General features: G+C 62.9%; 1 protein-coding gene across 1 annotated transcript in view; it reads right to left on the bottom strand.

Moving 5' to 3' along the window:
* MAPK8IP2 (mitogen-activated protein kinase 8 interacting protein 2) overlaps positions 1-12,247 on the bottom strand; it is a 16,396-nt gene extending 4,149 nt beyond the window's left edge. Inside the window, exons 1-7 of the mRNA XM_025216401.1 lie at positions 8,919-12,247; positions 7,850-8,080; positions 5,779-5,893; positions 2,271-4,733; positions 1,824-1,899; positions 1,406-1,578; positions 1-5 (exon numbers count right to left, since the gene is read on the bottom strand). The exon at positions 1-5 is cut by the window's left edge and continues 90 nt beyond it. Of these exons, the coding sequence (XP_025072186.1) occupies positions 1-5; positions 1,406-1,578; positions 1,824-1,899; positions 2,271-4,733; positions 5,779-5,893; positions 7,850-8,080; positions 8,919-9,083 (3,228 nt within the window). The 5' untranslated portion in view covers positions 9,084-12,247. The remainder of the gene's footprint in view (positions 6-1,405; positions 1,579-1,823; positions 1,900-2,270; positions 4,734-5,778; positions 5,894-7,849; positions 8,081-8,918) is intronic.
* Between the last annotated feature and the right edge of the window lie 2,459 nt (positions 12,248-14,706).

A 14,706-nucleotide genomic window follows, 5' to 3' on the forward strand; every position in this document is an offset into this window, starting at 1 on the left:
CAGGCCTGCAAAGAGAGGCAGCAAGCCCTGCAGGAAGCCAGCCAGCCCATGGGGCTGGGGCGTGCGGCTGGGCCTGGGCTGGGGGTGAGCACGGGCTGCTGTGTAGCAAGACGGAGCACAGGAAAGCTTGTGAGACCCCTGGTCCCTCATCCTGATACAGGGGCAGGGGCAGAGGCTGGGACTGCCCTGTTCCCCTGTGCCTTTCAAGGGGTCTGCCCAAGGAACAGGCTCCCATCACCCCTCTTGCCCAGGGACTGCAGTGCAGCCCAGTGCGGGGAGCTCCCTGCGATCCAGTCCCAGTCCCTCCCTCCCCATTACCTGCTCCCTTGCACTGTCCCGTGCCCTGCTGGGGGCAAGCCCAAAGCCCAGCCCAGGCCACCAACAGGCTGCAGGGCTGTCCCAGGAGGCAGCTGCAGAAACATTTCCCACCACTGCTTCCCTGTGAGGGTGGCCTGAGTCCCTGCTAAGGGCCTGGCTGGGGCAACTTTCCCCAGTGGAGCAGCTGGCACTGGTGCTACCCTTGACTCTGGCTCCTGCTTGTCCAGGCCCCCTCTCCCGCAACCCTTCAGCATCACCCCACCCACATGGACTCAGCACTGGCATCAGCATGCTAATTAACTTGGTGGCAAAGTGAGCACCACCTTGGACTCTGACCCACCTTGCTGACCTGGTCCTCTGGACTGGAGCCATGCAGCCTCCACTGCAACTTCTCTCTCACCACTGCGCCACACCAGGGTCAGGGCTCCAGCATATGGTACCCACTGGGGCGGGTTTGCTCCCTACCACTGATGACTGCCTGCACCCTGCCAGGCCTGCCTCACAGGCATGGGGTTTCTTGCTCTCCTTGCCCCTGCCAGGAGGCTGCAACATGCTCCCCTCTGCTCTGTCAGCAGCCCACTCCCGTGTGGGCTCACTCCCAGGAATTTCCCAGCACGCCCCTCATCAGCAGCATCCTCCACCCTGGCAGCAGTATCTGCTCCATGTCAGGGGAGTCACTGACCACCGGACCTGGTATGAGGTGCCAACCCTGGAGACTCCCACTGGCGCCAGCAGGCACCCCCTTCCAGGGCTTCATGGCACCAGGCTCCCCCGGCAGGGCAGCAGGCTTGGGGCAGGGCTCCATGGCCTCTCCTGACCCTCTTGCCCATTCCCACCAGGCTGGCTGCACTTCCTCAGCCTTTCTTGGAAGCAGCTGTTCAGGCACCAAAGTCTCCTCCCTTGGGCTTCTCCAAGCCCACACTTCCCTGGGCAGGGGATTCCTGTAGCCCTGCCCCAGGCCTGACCCTGCACAGGACTCTGCGTGGGCCAGGGGACACTGGCAGGGCCAGCGCCAGCAAGTCCCTCTCTTTCCCGGGCAGTCCCAGGGCTGGGGCCAGGGCTCCTGGGGTGGGAGGAGCTCACCTACCTATGAGGTCCTTGGCCTGGCTCACCACCTCGTGGGCGTAGAAGGCTGGGAAGATGCCTCGTTCACCTGTCCGCATGTTGTAGCCACGGTACCAGTAGTCATCCTCCTCCAGCTCCACCAGGATTGGGTCGTCCACATCCAGCTCCAGCTCATCCTCATGGCGCGGGATAAACCTGCCGACAGAGGCAGCTGCTGGGATGGGGGTAAGGGGTGGAGGAAACGCTGGTGCCCAGGAGCCTCGGGCCCAGCCAACCTGCCCTTTGCCCCGCAGCTGCAATGCCAGGGACTGAAGATGCCACGACAGCCCTCAGCTGGCCATGGCTGACAAGCAAGAACAGGTAGTCAGTCCACAGAGGGGAGAGGGTCCCACAGGCCAGGGCAGGGGCAGGGGCTGCACTGGTCCAGACATGCTCCTCACCTGAAGACAGCACGGTGCGTCTGCTCCCGCTCCTCCCCATTCACCATGCATGAGAATAGCCCAAAAGACTCAGTGCCTGGGGAGCAGAGAGGACATGATGGCAGCCAGGAGTACAGGGCACATGGGGGAGGGAGACCCAGACCATGCTGCCCCACAGCCGTGTGTCACCTCTGCCCATGGAGTGACCCCCAACACCCAGCAGGCCATGGGGGTGCCAAGTCTCACCCACCCCTGCCCAGTCCCAGGTCTCCCTGATGCTGCTCATGGGGCACTAAGGGATGGAGGTGGGCACTGAGGCAGCTGCTGAGAGGGGAGCCATGTGGGAGGACTGAGATGCCCCCCTGGATGGTGCTGGTGGGCCAAGGGACAGCATCAGGAGGGTGGGGGGGTCATAGCCCTGGACTGGTCAGAGACACAGGGGAGGGGAGGGGGAGCAGGGACACTCACTGGAGGAGCGGGACGTGCTGTTGACGAAGACATTGAGGAATTTCTTGGAGAACTGGAGGTCGGCCTCCGGTGAGGAGTCCTCAGAGGAGCTGGGCCTGTCACAGGCTGCCAGCCCATCACCCAGTGTGTCCGCATCCTCGTCTTCATCCCCGTCCCCAGGGCCACCGGCCCTCAACAGCTCCTCGCTATCGTCGCTCAGTGCCGAAGTGCAGCGCTGCAGGCTCACAAGCTCCAGCTGTGTGTCCTCATCCACCACCAGCGTGTACTTGATGGAGTCGTATACCAGCGATGCGTCCAGGGGCCGGGTGGGTGGCGGCAGCCCCAGGCCCCCCTCCAGGCCATCTGGGCTTTCACAGAAGGGGGAGCCCTTCAGGCTGCCGAAGTAAGGGGCATCATCTTCATCGGTAGAGTAAGCCATGGTGAAGCACCGGTTGGTCTTGGCCGTAGACACGTCCAGGGCACCGGGGCCCTGGCCCAGGGCCTCTAACCGGATGTCGTCAATCATGTCGTTGTCTTCCAGGATGCCCGAGTCCAGATCTTTGTCGACAGCCCAGTCTTCGGGCCTGGCCACTGGCTCTGTGCTGGGCTCCTGGCCCTCAGGGGCACCTGGGGAGCTCTTGGTAGAGGCAGTGCAGCAGCCTGGGCTGGCCCGCAGGTTGGTGCTGCCCCGGCGGCGCCCGGGGAACACCGGGGTGATGGTGTCACGCGTTGGGTTGCTCATGAACAGGTAGGGGCCGGCACCAGGCAGGGGTGGGACTGGGGCCCTGCCAGGGCCAGCGCTCGCGGGCTTGGCATCCTCAGCACTCTGCAGGGTGCTGCGCAGGGTCTCCATATCCATTAGTTCAATGCCCTGCTGGGCATGATGTATCGCAGGTGGCTCTGGTGGCTCCTGTGGACCAGGCTCCCCATCCAGCACCTCTCCCAGGATCTCAGGCTCCAGGTCAGAGGCTGGGGAGATAGTGTCGCAGAGAGAGTGGGACTGCTGGAAGCACTCGTCTGGGCACTTGATGGGGTAGGAGCCCTCTGAGATCATCTTGTTGACCAGGTTGCTGAGCAGCCAGGGAGAGTCAGAGTCCTCACTGAGGTCAGGCTCTGACTCTGAGTCCGAGTCATACTCACTGTTGTCCTCCTCCTCCTCCTCGTCATCCACCGCAGGCAGGAGCTTGGGTCCCACAGGCAGGTAGAAGGAGCGGCGGATGCTCTCCAGGCTGTGGTCAGGGTCAATGGCCAGGTCCAGGGGGCTGGGCATGGACAAATCCGTCTGCTCGGCAGGCACTGAGGAGTCCTCGGGGCTCAGGCTGTCATAGTAGTCCTCCATCTTCAGGTCGGCCAGGCTCTGCCTCCGCACCATGCTCCGCTCACTGCCCAGTGGCTCCCCTGGCAGTGCTGACTCTGGTTCCTCCTTGCCGGTGTCCAACAGCAGTGCGTCCTTGATGCCCAGGATGCCCGGGGCATCCAGCTCAGCCTCCAGGTCAGCCTCTGAGGCGGGGGAGCTGGCCTCCTCAATGGAGTTGGTGAGGTGGGATGAGCGGCCACTGCTGCTGTCACTGCTCAGGTCCAGCTCTGTCTCCGAGATGGAGGAGATCATGTTGCCGACCAGGCGGCCCCCGGAGCCGAATGCTGCCTCTAGCTCCCCCTCCACATCCGAGTCAGAGCCAGGCGAGCTAAGGTCCTCGCTGTGCCGGCTGCAGGGCAGGAAGGGCTTGGCGTTCCGGCTGGTCATGTCAGCCTCGATGCCGGGGTCTGATGACGGTGATGTGGTCTCCGAGGAGCCCGAGGGCAGCCCGGCCCGGCAACCAAGAGGACCCTCCCCTTCTGAGCTCAGCTGCTCTGTCAGCCCCTTGCGGCATGTAGAGGCCCCCAGGGGCCGTGGGCCCTCCCCATCACTCCGGTCTGTGAAGAGGCCGACCCCAGGGTCTCCGTAGCCTTTGGCCAGCTCCTCCTCAGACAGTGGGGTGCTGGACTGGTCAATGAGGGCAATGGGGGAATCCTGAGGGCTGCCCAGCCCTGCCTCCTGCACTGCACCCTCCATGGGGCTCCCTTCTCCCCCGGGATGCTGCTTCTCCCTCCTGCTGGCTGCGTCTGGCTTTGACTGCATGCAGCAGGTCTCCAGGGCGCCAGGCAGTGTGGGGCTGGCACCAGGGCTCCGGGGATCCATGCCGGGGTCCAGGCGAGGCAGGGCAGCAGGCCCTGTTGGAGAGAGAGATGGCTCAGGAGGCGGTGGGCAGAGCTGGGCAGGGGAGTGCGGCACGGTGATGATGTTCATGTTATAATCCTCCCCGGCGCTCTCGGGCGCCTGGTTAACACATGCCAGGGACTCGTGTCTGTTGCCTTCCAGGTCGTAGAGGGAGGATTTGAGTGGAGACGGGCCCTGCCCTGTGCCCCCCACGCTTGGCCCCAGGCCCTGCTGGCTTTCCAGGCAAGGTCCATCCTGCACACACAGGTGGGCAGGAGACAAGTGCCCTGTGGAGGAAGTGCAAAGAGCCAAGATCAGTGCGGCAAGCGGCAGGCACCTCGCTGCCCTCTGCTCAATGGGAGCACTGGGGCAGTCACACCATTGCCTATGGAGAGCCAGGGCCACAGGGAACCAGACTCCACTAGCTGCTCTGAGCAGGGCTGGGCAGGGTCAGGAGCTGCTGCGTGCACCCATGTCCACGTGTGCAATAGAAGGGGGCCAGCCATGCCCTGGAGACAGCCTTGAGCACCACGGGAGGAGCGGGTGCCCAGGCCCAGGGTGTGGGGAATCTGTGGAGCTCCTTGGAGATCTGCTGCTGGGGGATTTACTGCATTTCTGGGGAACTTCCACCCTTCCCTGGACTCTGCCCCCTGCCACCCAGGGGTGGAAGCAGGCACTCAGTTTCCACAGGTCGTCTCAGCCCCCAGGCCCCTGCTGTAGCTCCACTCTCAAGGTGTCTTGGCCACCCAGCCGGCCCCTCTGGCTGACTGCAGGGAGCATGTGCTGCTCCCCTCCATCCCCTATCCTGGGTGAGGGAAGGGCCTGTGCATTGGCAGGTGGCTCCCAGCAGGGTAAGGAGGTGGGATGCAGCCGGGCAGGGGGTAGCCACAAAGTCACTAATCCATGGACCCAAAGTGAGCACCTAGAGCCATTGCCCTTCCCATCCCTGTGGGTTTAGTGCCCGGTGCTGGCTCCCATGGGCCACATGACCAAGGTTCCCTTCACATGCCCAAGGGTGATGCAGCTCCAAGAAGCATTTTGTGCTCGCCCGGGACCCGCAGCAGGACTCTGCCCAAGGTAGGAGGCACGTGGGGGGGCGGGGGGCACTGGCATGGGCTGGCCCTCCCTGGCACAGCCAGGGCCCTGGGGGCTGCTCTGTTGCAGGGCCTGTCCCCAGAGCATCCTGGCTCCCTCAGCCCCATGCCCACCCCGCCCCCTGCTTGCCCCACAGCTGGGCTCCACACACCAACATGCCCCCACCCTCTGGGACAGACCCCCACCCTGGAGCTGAGGCAGTGGACAGGGGGGCAGGGAGGGAAGATAGCTACTCACCAACGCGAGGGGGGGAAGAGGAGGAAGAGGAGTGGAGGAGGGTCTCCTGCCAGGTGGCCCGCTGGGCTGGGGCAGGGGCCGGAGGTGGGTAGCTGCCGTTGTTGTTCAGGGAATCCTGGTGGGAGAGAGAAGAGGCAGAGCCATTAGGGGCCTCAAGTGGCCATGGGATAAGGGGAAGAGAGCAAAGCCAGAAAGAGAGCGAGGAGCTGGAGGCAAAGGATGTCTGGTCTAGCTGCTGGGTGCATCAGCATGGCACGTCAGCAGCATGGTGTCCAGGTCTGGCTCTGTGATAGGTGCTTGGGGCAGGTCACGAGGGTCTTCACTCCCAGAGAGGCAACCAGCGAGCCCCCCACCAGCACAGCCAGTAGAGCCCACAGCCCCAGCCCCATGTGGCTGGGGATTCACCTGGCAGAGGAGAGCTCAAAGGCAAGGTACACAGGCAGCACCACGCCAGGACCCCACAGCCCCCAGAACACCTGTGTGTACATGTATGCACAAGTGTACATGCGCTCCTTTGCCCATCACCACACACAAACATACGTATACATAAGCCCTCACCTTTTAACACATATTCGCACACCCCCCCACACCTTGCACATGAGCTCCAGCACATGCAGGAGCTACCCATTCACCCTCCAAGGCACACATGTGCACTCACACACATGCACATGGCAGCAGAGGATCTGCAACAGAGCTACCCTAGGAACCCATGACCCCTGGGCTGGGAGCAAGCTGAGCTGTGCAGAACTGCCCCCAGTCAACTGCTGCCCAGTGCTTCCTCCTCCCATAGGGCCCTGGCAGCCCTGCGCTGGGGGGGAGGGGGCAACACCCAGGCTGTGGCCATTGCAGAGGCCCTGAGCCTGGGCAGCAGCCTTATGGAGGCCTGGCTGGGATGTGATGCCCAGCAAGTCACATGCAAAGTGCTCAGGGGTGGGCAGAGCACAGAGCTGACAGTAGCCTGTGCCAAGACCACTCATCCAGAAGGAGCAAGGGCATGTGCATGTGTGCAACACCTGCAAATAAGCTCCTGGCAGGAGCTCTGTGGGCCAGTGGGCATGGAGCAATAATCCCCAGGGGAGGGGATCAGGGGCTGGGAATCCAGAGGCAGCCATGGCTGGGCCAGGGGAACAGGTGTCAGGGGCTCCAACCACAGGCAAAGACTGAGAGGAGGAGCCACATCCCAAGAAGGAAGAGACCAGCTCTGTACTGCCAGGCACCAAACAGGGCTATCCAGCACTACAGCAGAGGACTCTGCAGATCCCCCCAAACCACCCCTGTGCCCAGCACCCAGAGCCCTTCCCACTCCACACGACCTACCCTTCCAGGGCTGACAGGAACCCCTGCCAATCCATGCAGTCACAGCAGGGTGGCCTGCCCCTGGCCCAGGAGGGACATGGCAAGACCCCTGCTCTGAGCAGGATGGGGATAGAGCCGGAGGGGCAGGGCTCCATTCCCACAGCAACTGCCTGAGATGAGCCAGAGAGCTCTGCCACCCAGGGCCTGGCTCCTGGCCAGACTCACCCTTTGGCATCAGCCCCCACCCACCAGCATTCAGGCACATGTATCAGCAAGGATCAGACCTGCCGTGCCAGGCCCCATGAGCTGGACTACTACACCTCCTCTCACCAGCCTGGCACCCCGGCCCCAGCAACCTGAGCCCCTGGCCTGCCCTCACCAAGGCTGTTCTCGAGTGCAGAGCCCAGAACTGTACACAGTTTCCAGACATGCGTGCTCTGTCCCCATGCAATGGCAGCCATGCCCCACACCCCCCCAAACACCTGCCTGCTTGCAGCTGCCTCCCTTGGATGCTCATGGCCCTACAAGGACTAGGCATGGGGCCACCCTTTACACAAGTGCCTCTGCCTGCTTGGGGCACACTGGACAACCTCACAGCACCCACAGCACTGCAGAGACCACAGCTGCACCCCCCCACTCATCCAGCTGTTGCTCCCCCCGACACATACCCTACCTTGCTCCCCACAACATTACAAGCAGGGACCTCCCTCCCTCCCCGAGGTCCCCCAGCAGAGACCCCACAGAAAAGAGCCCCCACCCCTGCCCCAGCCCTCACCTGGGTGCCAGGCACAGTTAGGTTTAGTGTGGTGGGCCGTGTCTTCTGGGTGTCCTCAGTGGCTGGGGAGGGGATGGGGGAGGCTGAGGGTGATGGGGGTGCATCCAGCTCGTTCCCCTCCTCCTCCTCCTCCTCCTCTTCATTGTCATCAATCATCTCAAACTCCTGGAAGTCGTCCTGGAAGGTGCAGACGGGGTGCGGCTGCTCGCAGCGCTCCAGCACCAGGCAGTCCTGAGTCGGGACACGGAGTGAAGGCCCAGCTTGCACCTACCTGCCTGCTGGGGCCCAGAGCATGGGCTGGCTGGGAGCCCTGTGGCACAAGGGCACAGGCCTGACCTTCCCCACCCCGCCCACCATGTTCAGCTAGCCCCAGGCGTCCTGGCCTCCGCATCCCCAGATCCAGTCAGTTTCATGCATCCCACCTTCCCAGCCCCATGTGCAGCTGACCTCATATGTCCTGTCCTGCCCTCCCCACCCCCATGTCCATCCGGCCCCACATGTCCCTGTGTCGAACTGGCCCTGTCCCTTTTCCCTGCCCCTTACGCTGGCTGTGCTGCTAGGCCCCGTGCCACAGTCCTGGCCCCAGGGCCTCCACCTGTCCCGTGCCCACGGCGTCCCTGTGGTGCGGAGCAGCTAAGTCAGCGGAGCCAGAGGCAGGAGCTCGGTACTGCCTCGGCAGCAGCTCTCGTGACTGGAACGCTGAGCCATCAGTGTCCCCAGCCTCCACGCTGTGCGGGCTCACTACCAGGCACCCACCCCCTGGCACCCACACAGAGCAAGATCCACACCAGGGACCCGGCACAGGCTGGCCCCGGTGACCCCGACCGTCCTTACAGCCTGGCCTTAGCCTGCCCTGATGCACCTGCCTCCTCCAGGACCACAGACACAGGCTGGATGTGGAGCTGCCCACATCATCCAGCGCCACTGTGGGTCAGGCTCACGCCACCTCCACAACACCCCTCCCCACACACACAGGGTCACACCAGCCAGAGCTCTGAGTGTCCCCCCCTGCCAACACACCCAGCCCCGGGTCCCCGCCTGCCCCTCCCCACCGTACACCCCCCTTTACCTTCTCATAATGGTCTGAGTCATAGTTCAGGCCAATACCACAGTCGTCTGTGATCTCTGACAGGTCCTCGTCATCAAACTCCTCCAGGCTGATGTCCTGTGGGGGCCTGGGCAGAGTGAGAGCCAGTGGGGGGTGGTCAGGGTGGCCACAAGGTGAGGCAGCCATGGGTTCCTGCCCCAAGGCTCCACGCGGGGAAGCAGCTTGGGGTCAGGGTGCAGGGGCGGTGCAGGCCCCACCAGGCCTCTGCAGGAACTGGGGCAGGGACTGGCACATGGCTCACCTGCATCTCCCAACCGCTCGCCCCACCAAGCCAGCCTGGCCCTGTTGGGCTCCACCCATGCCTGCAGCCAGCTCGCTGCCCCTCCACCTCCCAGTGTAGAGAGAGCACACTACCCTCCCCTGGGTGCCCTGACAAGGCCGTAGTGCTATGGGCAGAGAGGAGCTTTTGACCCCCTGTCATTTCCCAGCACCCTGGAGCTGGCAGCCCAGACCCTGGAGGCCAGCCTTCCCATGCCTTTGCTTGAGGCCTGCAAGCGGCAGGTGAGGTCAGGAGCTCAGCCACAGAAATGATGGACCCTGGAACCAGGGGAAGGGAAGGGGCCATGAGAGCCCAGCCCCTGGCACCAAGGCAGGATGTGTTGGCCCTGAGACACTCCAGAAGGACACAGCCCGGGCAAGGGCCTGACAGTGAGGGAGCTGCCTGGTGCTGCACCTGCCCCTGCCTGGTCCTGCCCCTGTGGCCGGGAGCTGCTACCCTCTCCTTCAGCACAGCAGCCCTCTGAGCACTGGGAGGCTGCTGCTGGGGCCTTGCCCATCCCAATGGGATCCGGGGTGCCACAAATCTGGCTGAGCCCCAGGAGGGGTGGGACAGGCCCCTGTCATAGACACGTGCCTCCGACCAGCCCCTTGCACCTGCCTGCCACTGCCAACCCCCAGGCTGCCCCCACAGCTTCCTTTGCTCACGCACTAGCCTCCTGCCAACTCTCACTAGCTGCACACCATTTGCCGTGGGGCCCTGCCTGCTCTTGCCCCCTGTGCCTATGGGGCATGCTCCTGTGCCTCATGAACTCAAGCCCCATGCTCCCAACCATGACCTGCCTCTTTCCAGGCACCGCCCTAGCCCTAGACCCATATTGGTGTCCTGAGCAGCAGGGAATGCTGCTGCTGGCATCTGCTGTGGTCTCACAGCAGACTCCCCCTGCCCGGTCTCACACACCAACGCCATCTCCAGGGGACCTCTCATGAACCCGAGACCTGCTAGACAGACGGGCAGGTGGGCATGCTTAGAGCTGTGCTTTCCCTCCTGGGGATCACTGGCCCCAAGCAGGTCAGCAGGCATACCCTCCCCCCAGAACCTGAGGCCAAGTCACTTCCCCACTGGCTGCACCAGGGTTGCTGCATGCCTGGAAGCCCATGCCCATTTGTTCTGCTGCTCAGAGCCCCCCAAGTCCCAGTGCCCTGGGAGCTGCTGCTTTAAGGAAAGTATCAGGCTGCTCAGAGGTGGTGACAACCCTGTGGCACAGCAGCTGCCTCCCGTCCTGCCCCACAACCCCCAGGACATGTCCTTGTACCCAACACGCAGGTATAGGGGGCAGGTGGAGGCCTCCGCAGCAGCTGGGATTTATTTTTGCTGTAGCCTCAACCAATAATCTCAGCCCTTCCAGAGGCTGCTTGCTTTAATCCCTGACAGTTCTCCCTGGGCCCTGCTGGCCCCGCACCCCAGTGACTGGTGCTCTGTGACAGCCCAGCCCTGTGGTGCCCAGGGGCACAGACCACGTCCCACCAGCACTATGTGTTGGCATCAGCAGCTTTACAGCCCAGCTCCTGGGGCTCTTCCTCCCAGGCTTGGTGCCCACAGGCCAGGCGCTGCCCTCCTACCCCGCGGGGGAGGCACAGAGACAGAACAGCCCAACCCATGAGGATGAAATACTTTCCCATCAGGAAACATGGCACCATAGATGCCTTATACAGCTCCCATAATGCAGGGGGGAGCCTTGGCCAAGGCCTGCTGAGGAGGGTGGCACATCCACACTGCTCTTAGTTTTTCCTTCAGCAACACATTTAGATGCTTTGGTCTCAAGTCCGCTGGACGCCAGCCCATCCCACGGGGCTGGCCGCCTGACAGCCAGAGAGCCTCAGCCCCCTGCCCCTGCAGATACCATCTGGGCCTCCATGCTGCCTCCTGGGGCAGCGCCCCCCTCCATCCCATGGCTTGGTGCCCACAGCCCAGAAGCAGCTTAAACTTCATGAGATTAAAGCATCAAGGGAAATCCTCTGCTTTGCCTCCTGGCTTCTGCCCTGGGCTCCTGCTTCCAAGTCTCCCCATAGCCCTGGGGCTGGCAATGCCTGAGGAGGGACCAGGCAGGAAATCAAGACTCCTGTCCATTTGTGCAATCCCAGGGCCAGGACGGTGCAGACACCAGGGGACTCGGGGACAAACATGAGAAGCAGCAATGCTATTCCAGACTGTGCTGCCTCACACAGTCCCCTCCGTGAACCCCCCAGCTCCAGTTCCCCATGGTGATGGCTTCACAACTCCCTGACCAGGCTGAGAAATCTTCCTGCTGCTTCCAGCCTGCGTGGACTCAGGGCCCATTAATGTCCATTTGTGCTGGTGCCAGCAGTGTCCGCCAGCACAAACAGCTTCTCCCTCTGCCCGGGGTATTTATAGGCAGCACGCCCCCCCCCCAACTCCAGCTTCTCCGCACTAAACAAGCCAAGTTCCACTAGTTTCCTCTTCTGAGCTAAGGCCAACTCCCATGTCCCAAGTCACCCTGTCCACCCATCCCTGCCTGCTCTCCGTCCCCTGGAACATGTTCCCTGGTGCCTTCCATGCATCTCCAGCGCCCTCCTCCTCCAAGATAGCCCCTGCCAGGCAGCCAAAGCCATGTTCTAGGAGGATGTCTCTTCCTGGGAACCTCCTCCAAGCTTTGACATCCCAGGACATTGCACTGAAAGAGGAGCCAGAGGGAGGAGAAGACGACAGCCCTGTCCCCATCCACATGCCATTTCCTTCTGGCTGGCTGAGCCCAGCAGGGCCTACAAGGCCTCTGTGGGACAATGCAGGGGCTCAGAATGTACCTGGGGCCCCCCCACAGCTCCCACAGCTTCCCTGAGGCAGCAAAGCAGCCATGGGATGGAGGGAACAGGAGCTCAGTCAATGGGAAGAGAACGGGGCACAGGTCACCGGGGCAGAGAGCCGGGTGCAGCCCCGCAGGCCACACGTCTTGGCTGACCATCCCGGTCCTCAGCCACTGACAGCAGCTCTCCAAGTGTGCCCTTTCTGCCCAGGCTGGTCCCCATGCTCAGTCCTATCCCCAGCACCTCGAGCCCAGCCTTGCAGGTCCCCATCCTGCACCATGCCACTGATGCTAAAGCCAGGGGACCCTGCCCTGGTCCCATGTGTAGCTCCTGCCAAGAGCAGCCCCTCAGCGGCAGGGGGCGGGGCGAGCGCCGCGGGCGGACCAGCCGCAGCCGCAGCGCAGCAGTACTGGCCCCTCCCCGCTACAAAGCACAGCTGGAGTTTCTAGGTCAGGCCGGAAGCAAGCGTGGCCTGATGCAGCCACAGCCAAGAGGCCTCCCCTCCCCCTGCAGCCCAATACCACCCACTGCCACGGCCAAACCCCCACGAGCAGAGACACCATCCTAATGCCCCCCCAGGGCAGGGCCACCTCATTGTGCATGCGTCAGGGCCCTGCTGGCAACACACCAAATGGGTCAGGGCACCACTGCAGCAGCCCCCTACCAAGACCTGAGAACTCTGTGGGGGCTGGGGCCAGAAGGATCCCCTAGTCCGTGCTGGCGATGGCACTCTCTAACCAAGGGCACTCCCTGCCCTGGCCCTGTGACTCCACTGGCCCCAGCCCCCACCCCTTGCTCAGGAGCCCGGAGCCCAGCTGCATGGGGGGTGGGCGAGGGGAGAGGGAGATGGGGGCAGCAGCTGCAGGCAGCTCCAGTTCACTGGCACCAGGGCCCAGGCCTCTCACCCCCTCTGCAGCCCCCGCCTGGAGAGGCAGGTGCCAGGGCTGCTGCGCGGGTAGGGGGGCAGTGCTGGCACACCTGCCACCGCAGGAGGCACCAGGACACACGCGCATGACCCCTGCAGGAGGGAGGAGACCTAGGCCAAGAGCAAGGTGTTTGGGATGCAGCTGTCAGGCCACAGCGACAGCAATGGAGGCAGCAGTACAATGCCTGCACCCATCCACATGCGTGCAAACATGCAGCCCCACGAAGAGGCGGAGGGTGGCAGGGTCCGTGCAGATCCCCACAGGACCCAATCCAGCCAAGCCCCGGTGGACAGATGCACGCCTGCAGACCAACACAGGACTGGCAGAGGTAGATTCAGACCTACCCTAGTTTTTTCCAGAGCAGTTCCCCTGACAACCCTCCTTAGCAACCGGCCACACTGCACAGCGTCTCCACAGGGAACACGCTGAGGAGGGGGTGGGGAGCGCTGGGGGCAACACAGGCCTCTGGCACCCTGGGTCAGGCTCCTGATCTTGCCTGTCAGCACCAGGACTCACAGGAGGGGGAGGGGAGGGAGGTGGAAAACCGCTGACCCAGCAGAGCTCCATGATCAGCACTGCAGAGACCTGCATGTCGGGCCTGGATGGGGGAGGAAATCCATGATCCTGGGTGCACAGGGACCAAAACACAGCACAAGAGTCAGTGCCACCCCCAGGCCTGGGGGACATGCACCTGCAGGTACCCCAGCGCTGGTGGCAGATGGGGAGGGTGAGCAGACAGTCGCTCTTGCCCCCCTGCTCTGGAAGGGATGGCTGGGAATGCTGGCCACCCTGTGCCCAGGCTGCAGCCCCAAACCATAAGGCCTGCGGGCTTTTCCTGCCAGGACCCAGCACTGCCAGCCTGAGAGAACGACCATCTCCTCTGCCAGCAACTGCTGCTGGGTGGGTGCGAAATGGGCAGCCAAGGTCCCCTCTTGCCCCACAGAGGGCATGGGTGTGAGAATGTATGTGTACACACACCCATGCACACACACATGTGCAGGAGATGGGCTCACCCCTAGCCTCTGGCATCAGGAGACTGTTATGTGCTGGGGGCACTCTGCAGAGGCTGCCCTGCATGGGAAAGGGTTGGCGGTACTGTGCCCTGGTGGGGTCAGCCCTGGGTTCCTTGGGCCCTGATGTGGGCAGGGTCTGGGAGCCTTGGGGCCCACATGGCAACAGGGGCTGCCTGCTGGGCCCTTGCAGACACCCTGAAGTCGTAGCTCAGACATGCCCAGAGGCGTTGTCTGTCAGGGCTGCCATAGGTGGGCCCAAAACCACCTCCCACAGGCCGGGATTGGAGCAGCTCTATGGAGCCAGATCTGGGCACCATCATTGCTCTGCCCCTTCATTGCTGCATCATGAGGGGATGGATGGATGGATGGATGGACAGACAGGCAAGGGGGATGGACAAGGCATTTAGCCAACACCAGGTATAAAGCACCACAGATTCATAGATTGTAAGGCTGGAAGGGACCTCAGAAGATCATTGGGTCCTGCCCCCTGCACCAAGCAGTAAAGACAACTGGGGTCAGCTGACCCCAGTGAGGTGACTATCCAGTCTCCTCTTGAAGATTTCCAGGGTAGGTGATTGCATCACATCTGGAGGGAGGTTATTCCACAATCTGGACACCCTAACTGTGAAGAAGTTTTTCCTAATGTTGAGCCTGAAACCGTCATCATAGTATCATAGTAGCTAGGGTCAGGAGGAACCTGAACAGATCATCTAGCCTGACCCCCTGCCACAGGCAGGGAAGAATGGCGGGGTCACCAGACCCCACACA

The sequence above is a fragment of the Alligator sinensis genome, unplaced genomic scaffold, assembly GCF_000455745.1.
Source record: "Alligator sinensis unplaced genomic scaffold, ASM45574v1 scaffold961_1, whole genome shotgun sequence".
NCBI lineage: Eukaryota > Metazoa > Chordata > Crocodylia > Alligatoridae > Alligator > Alligator sinensis.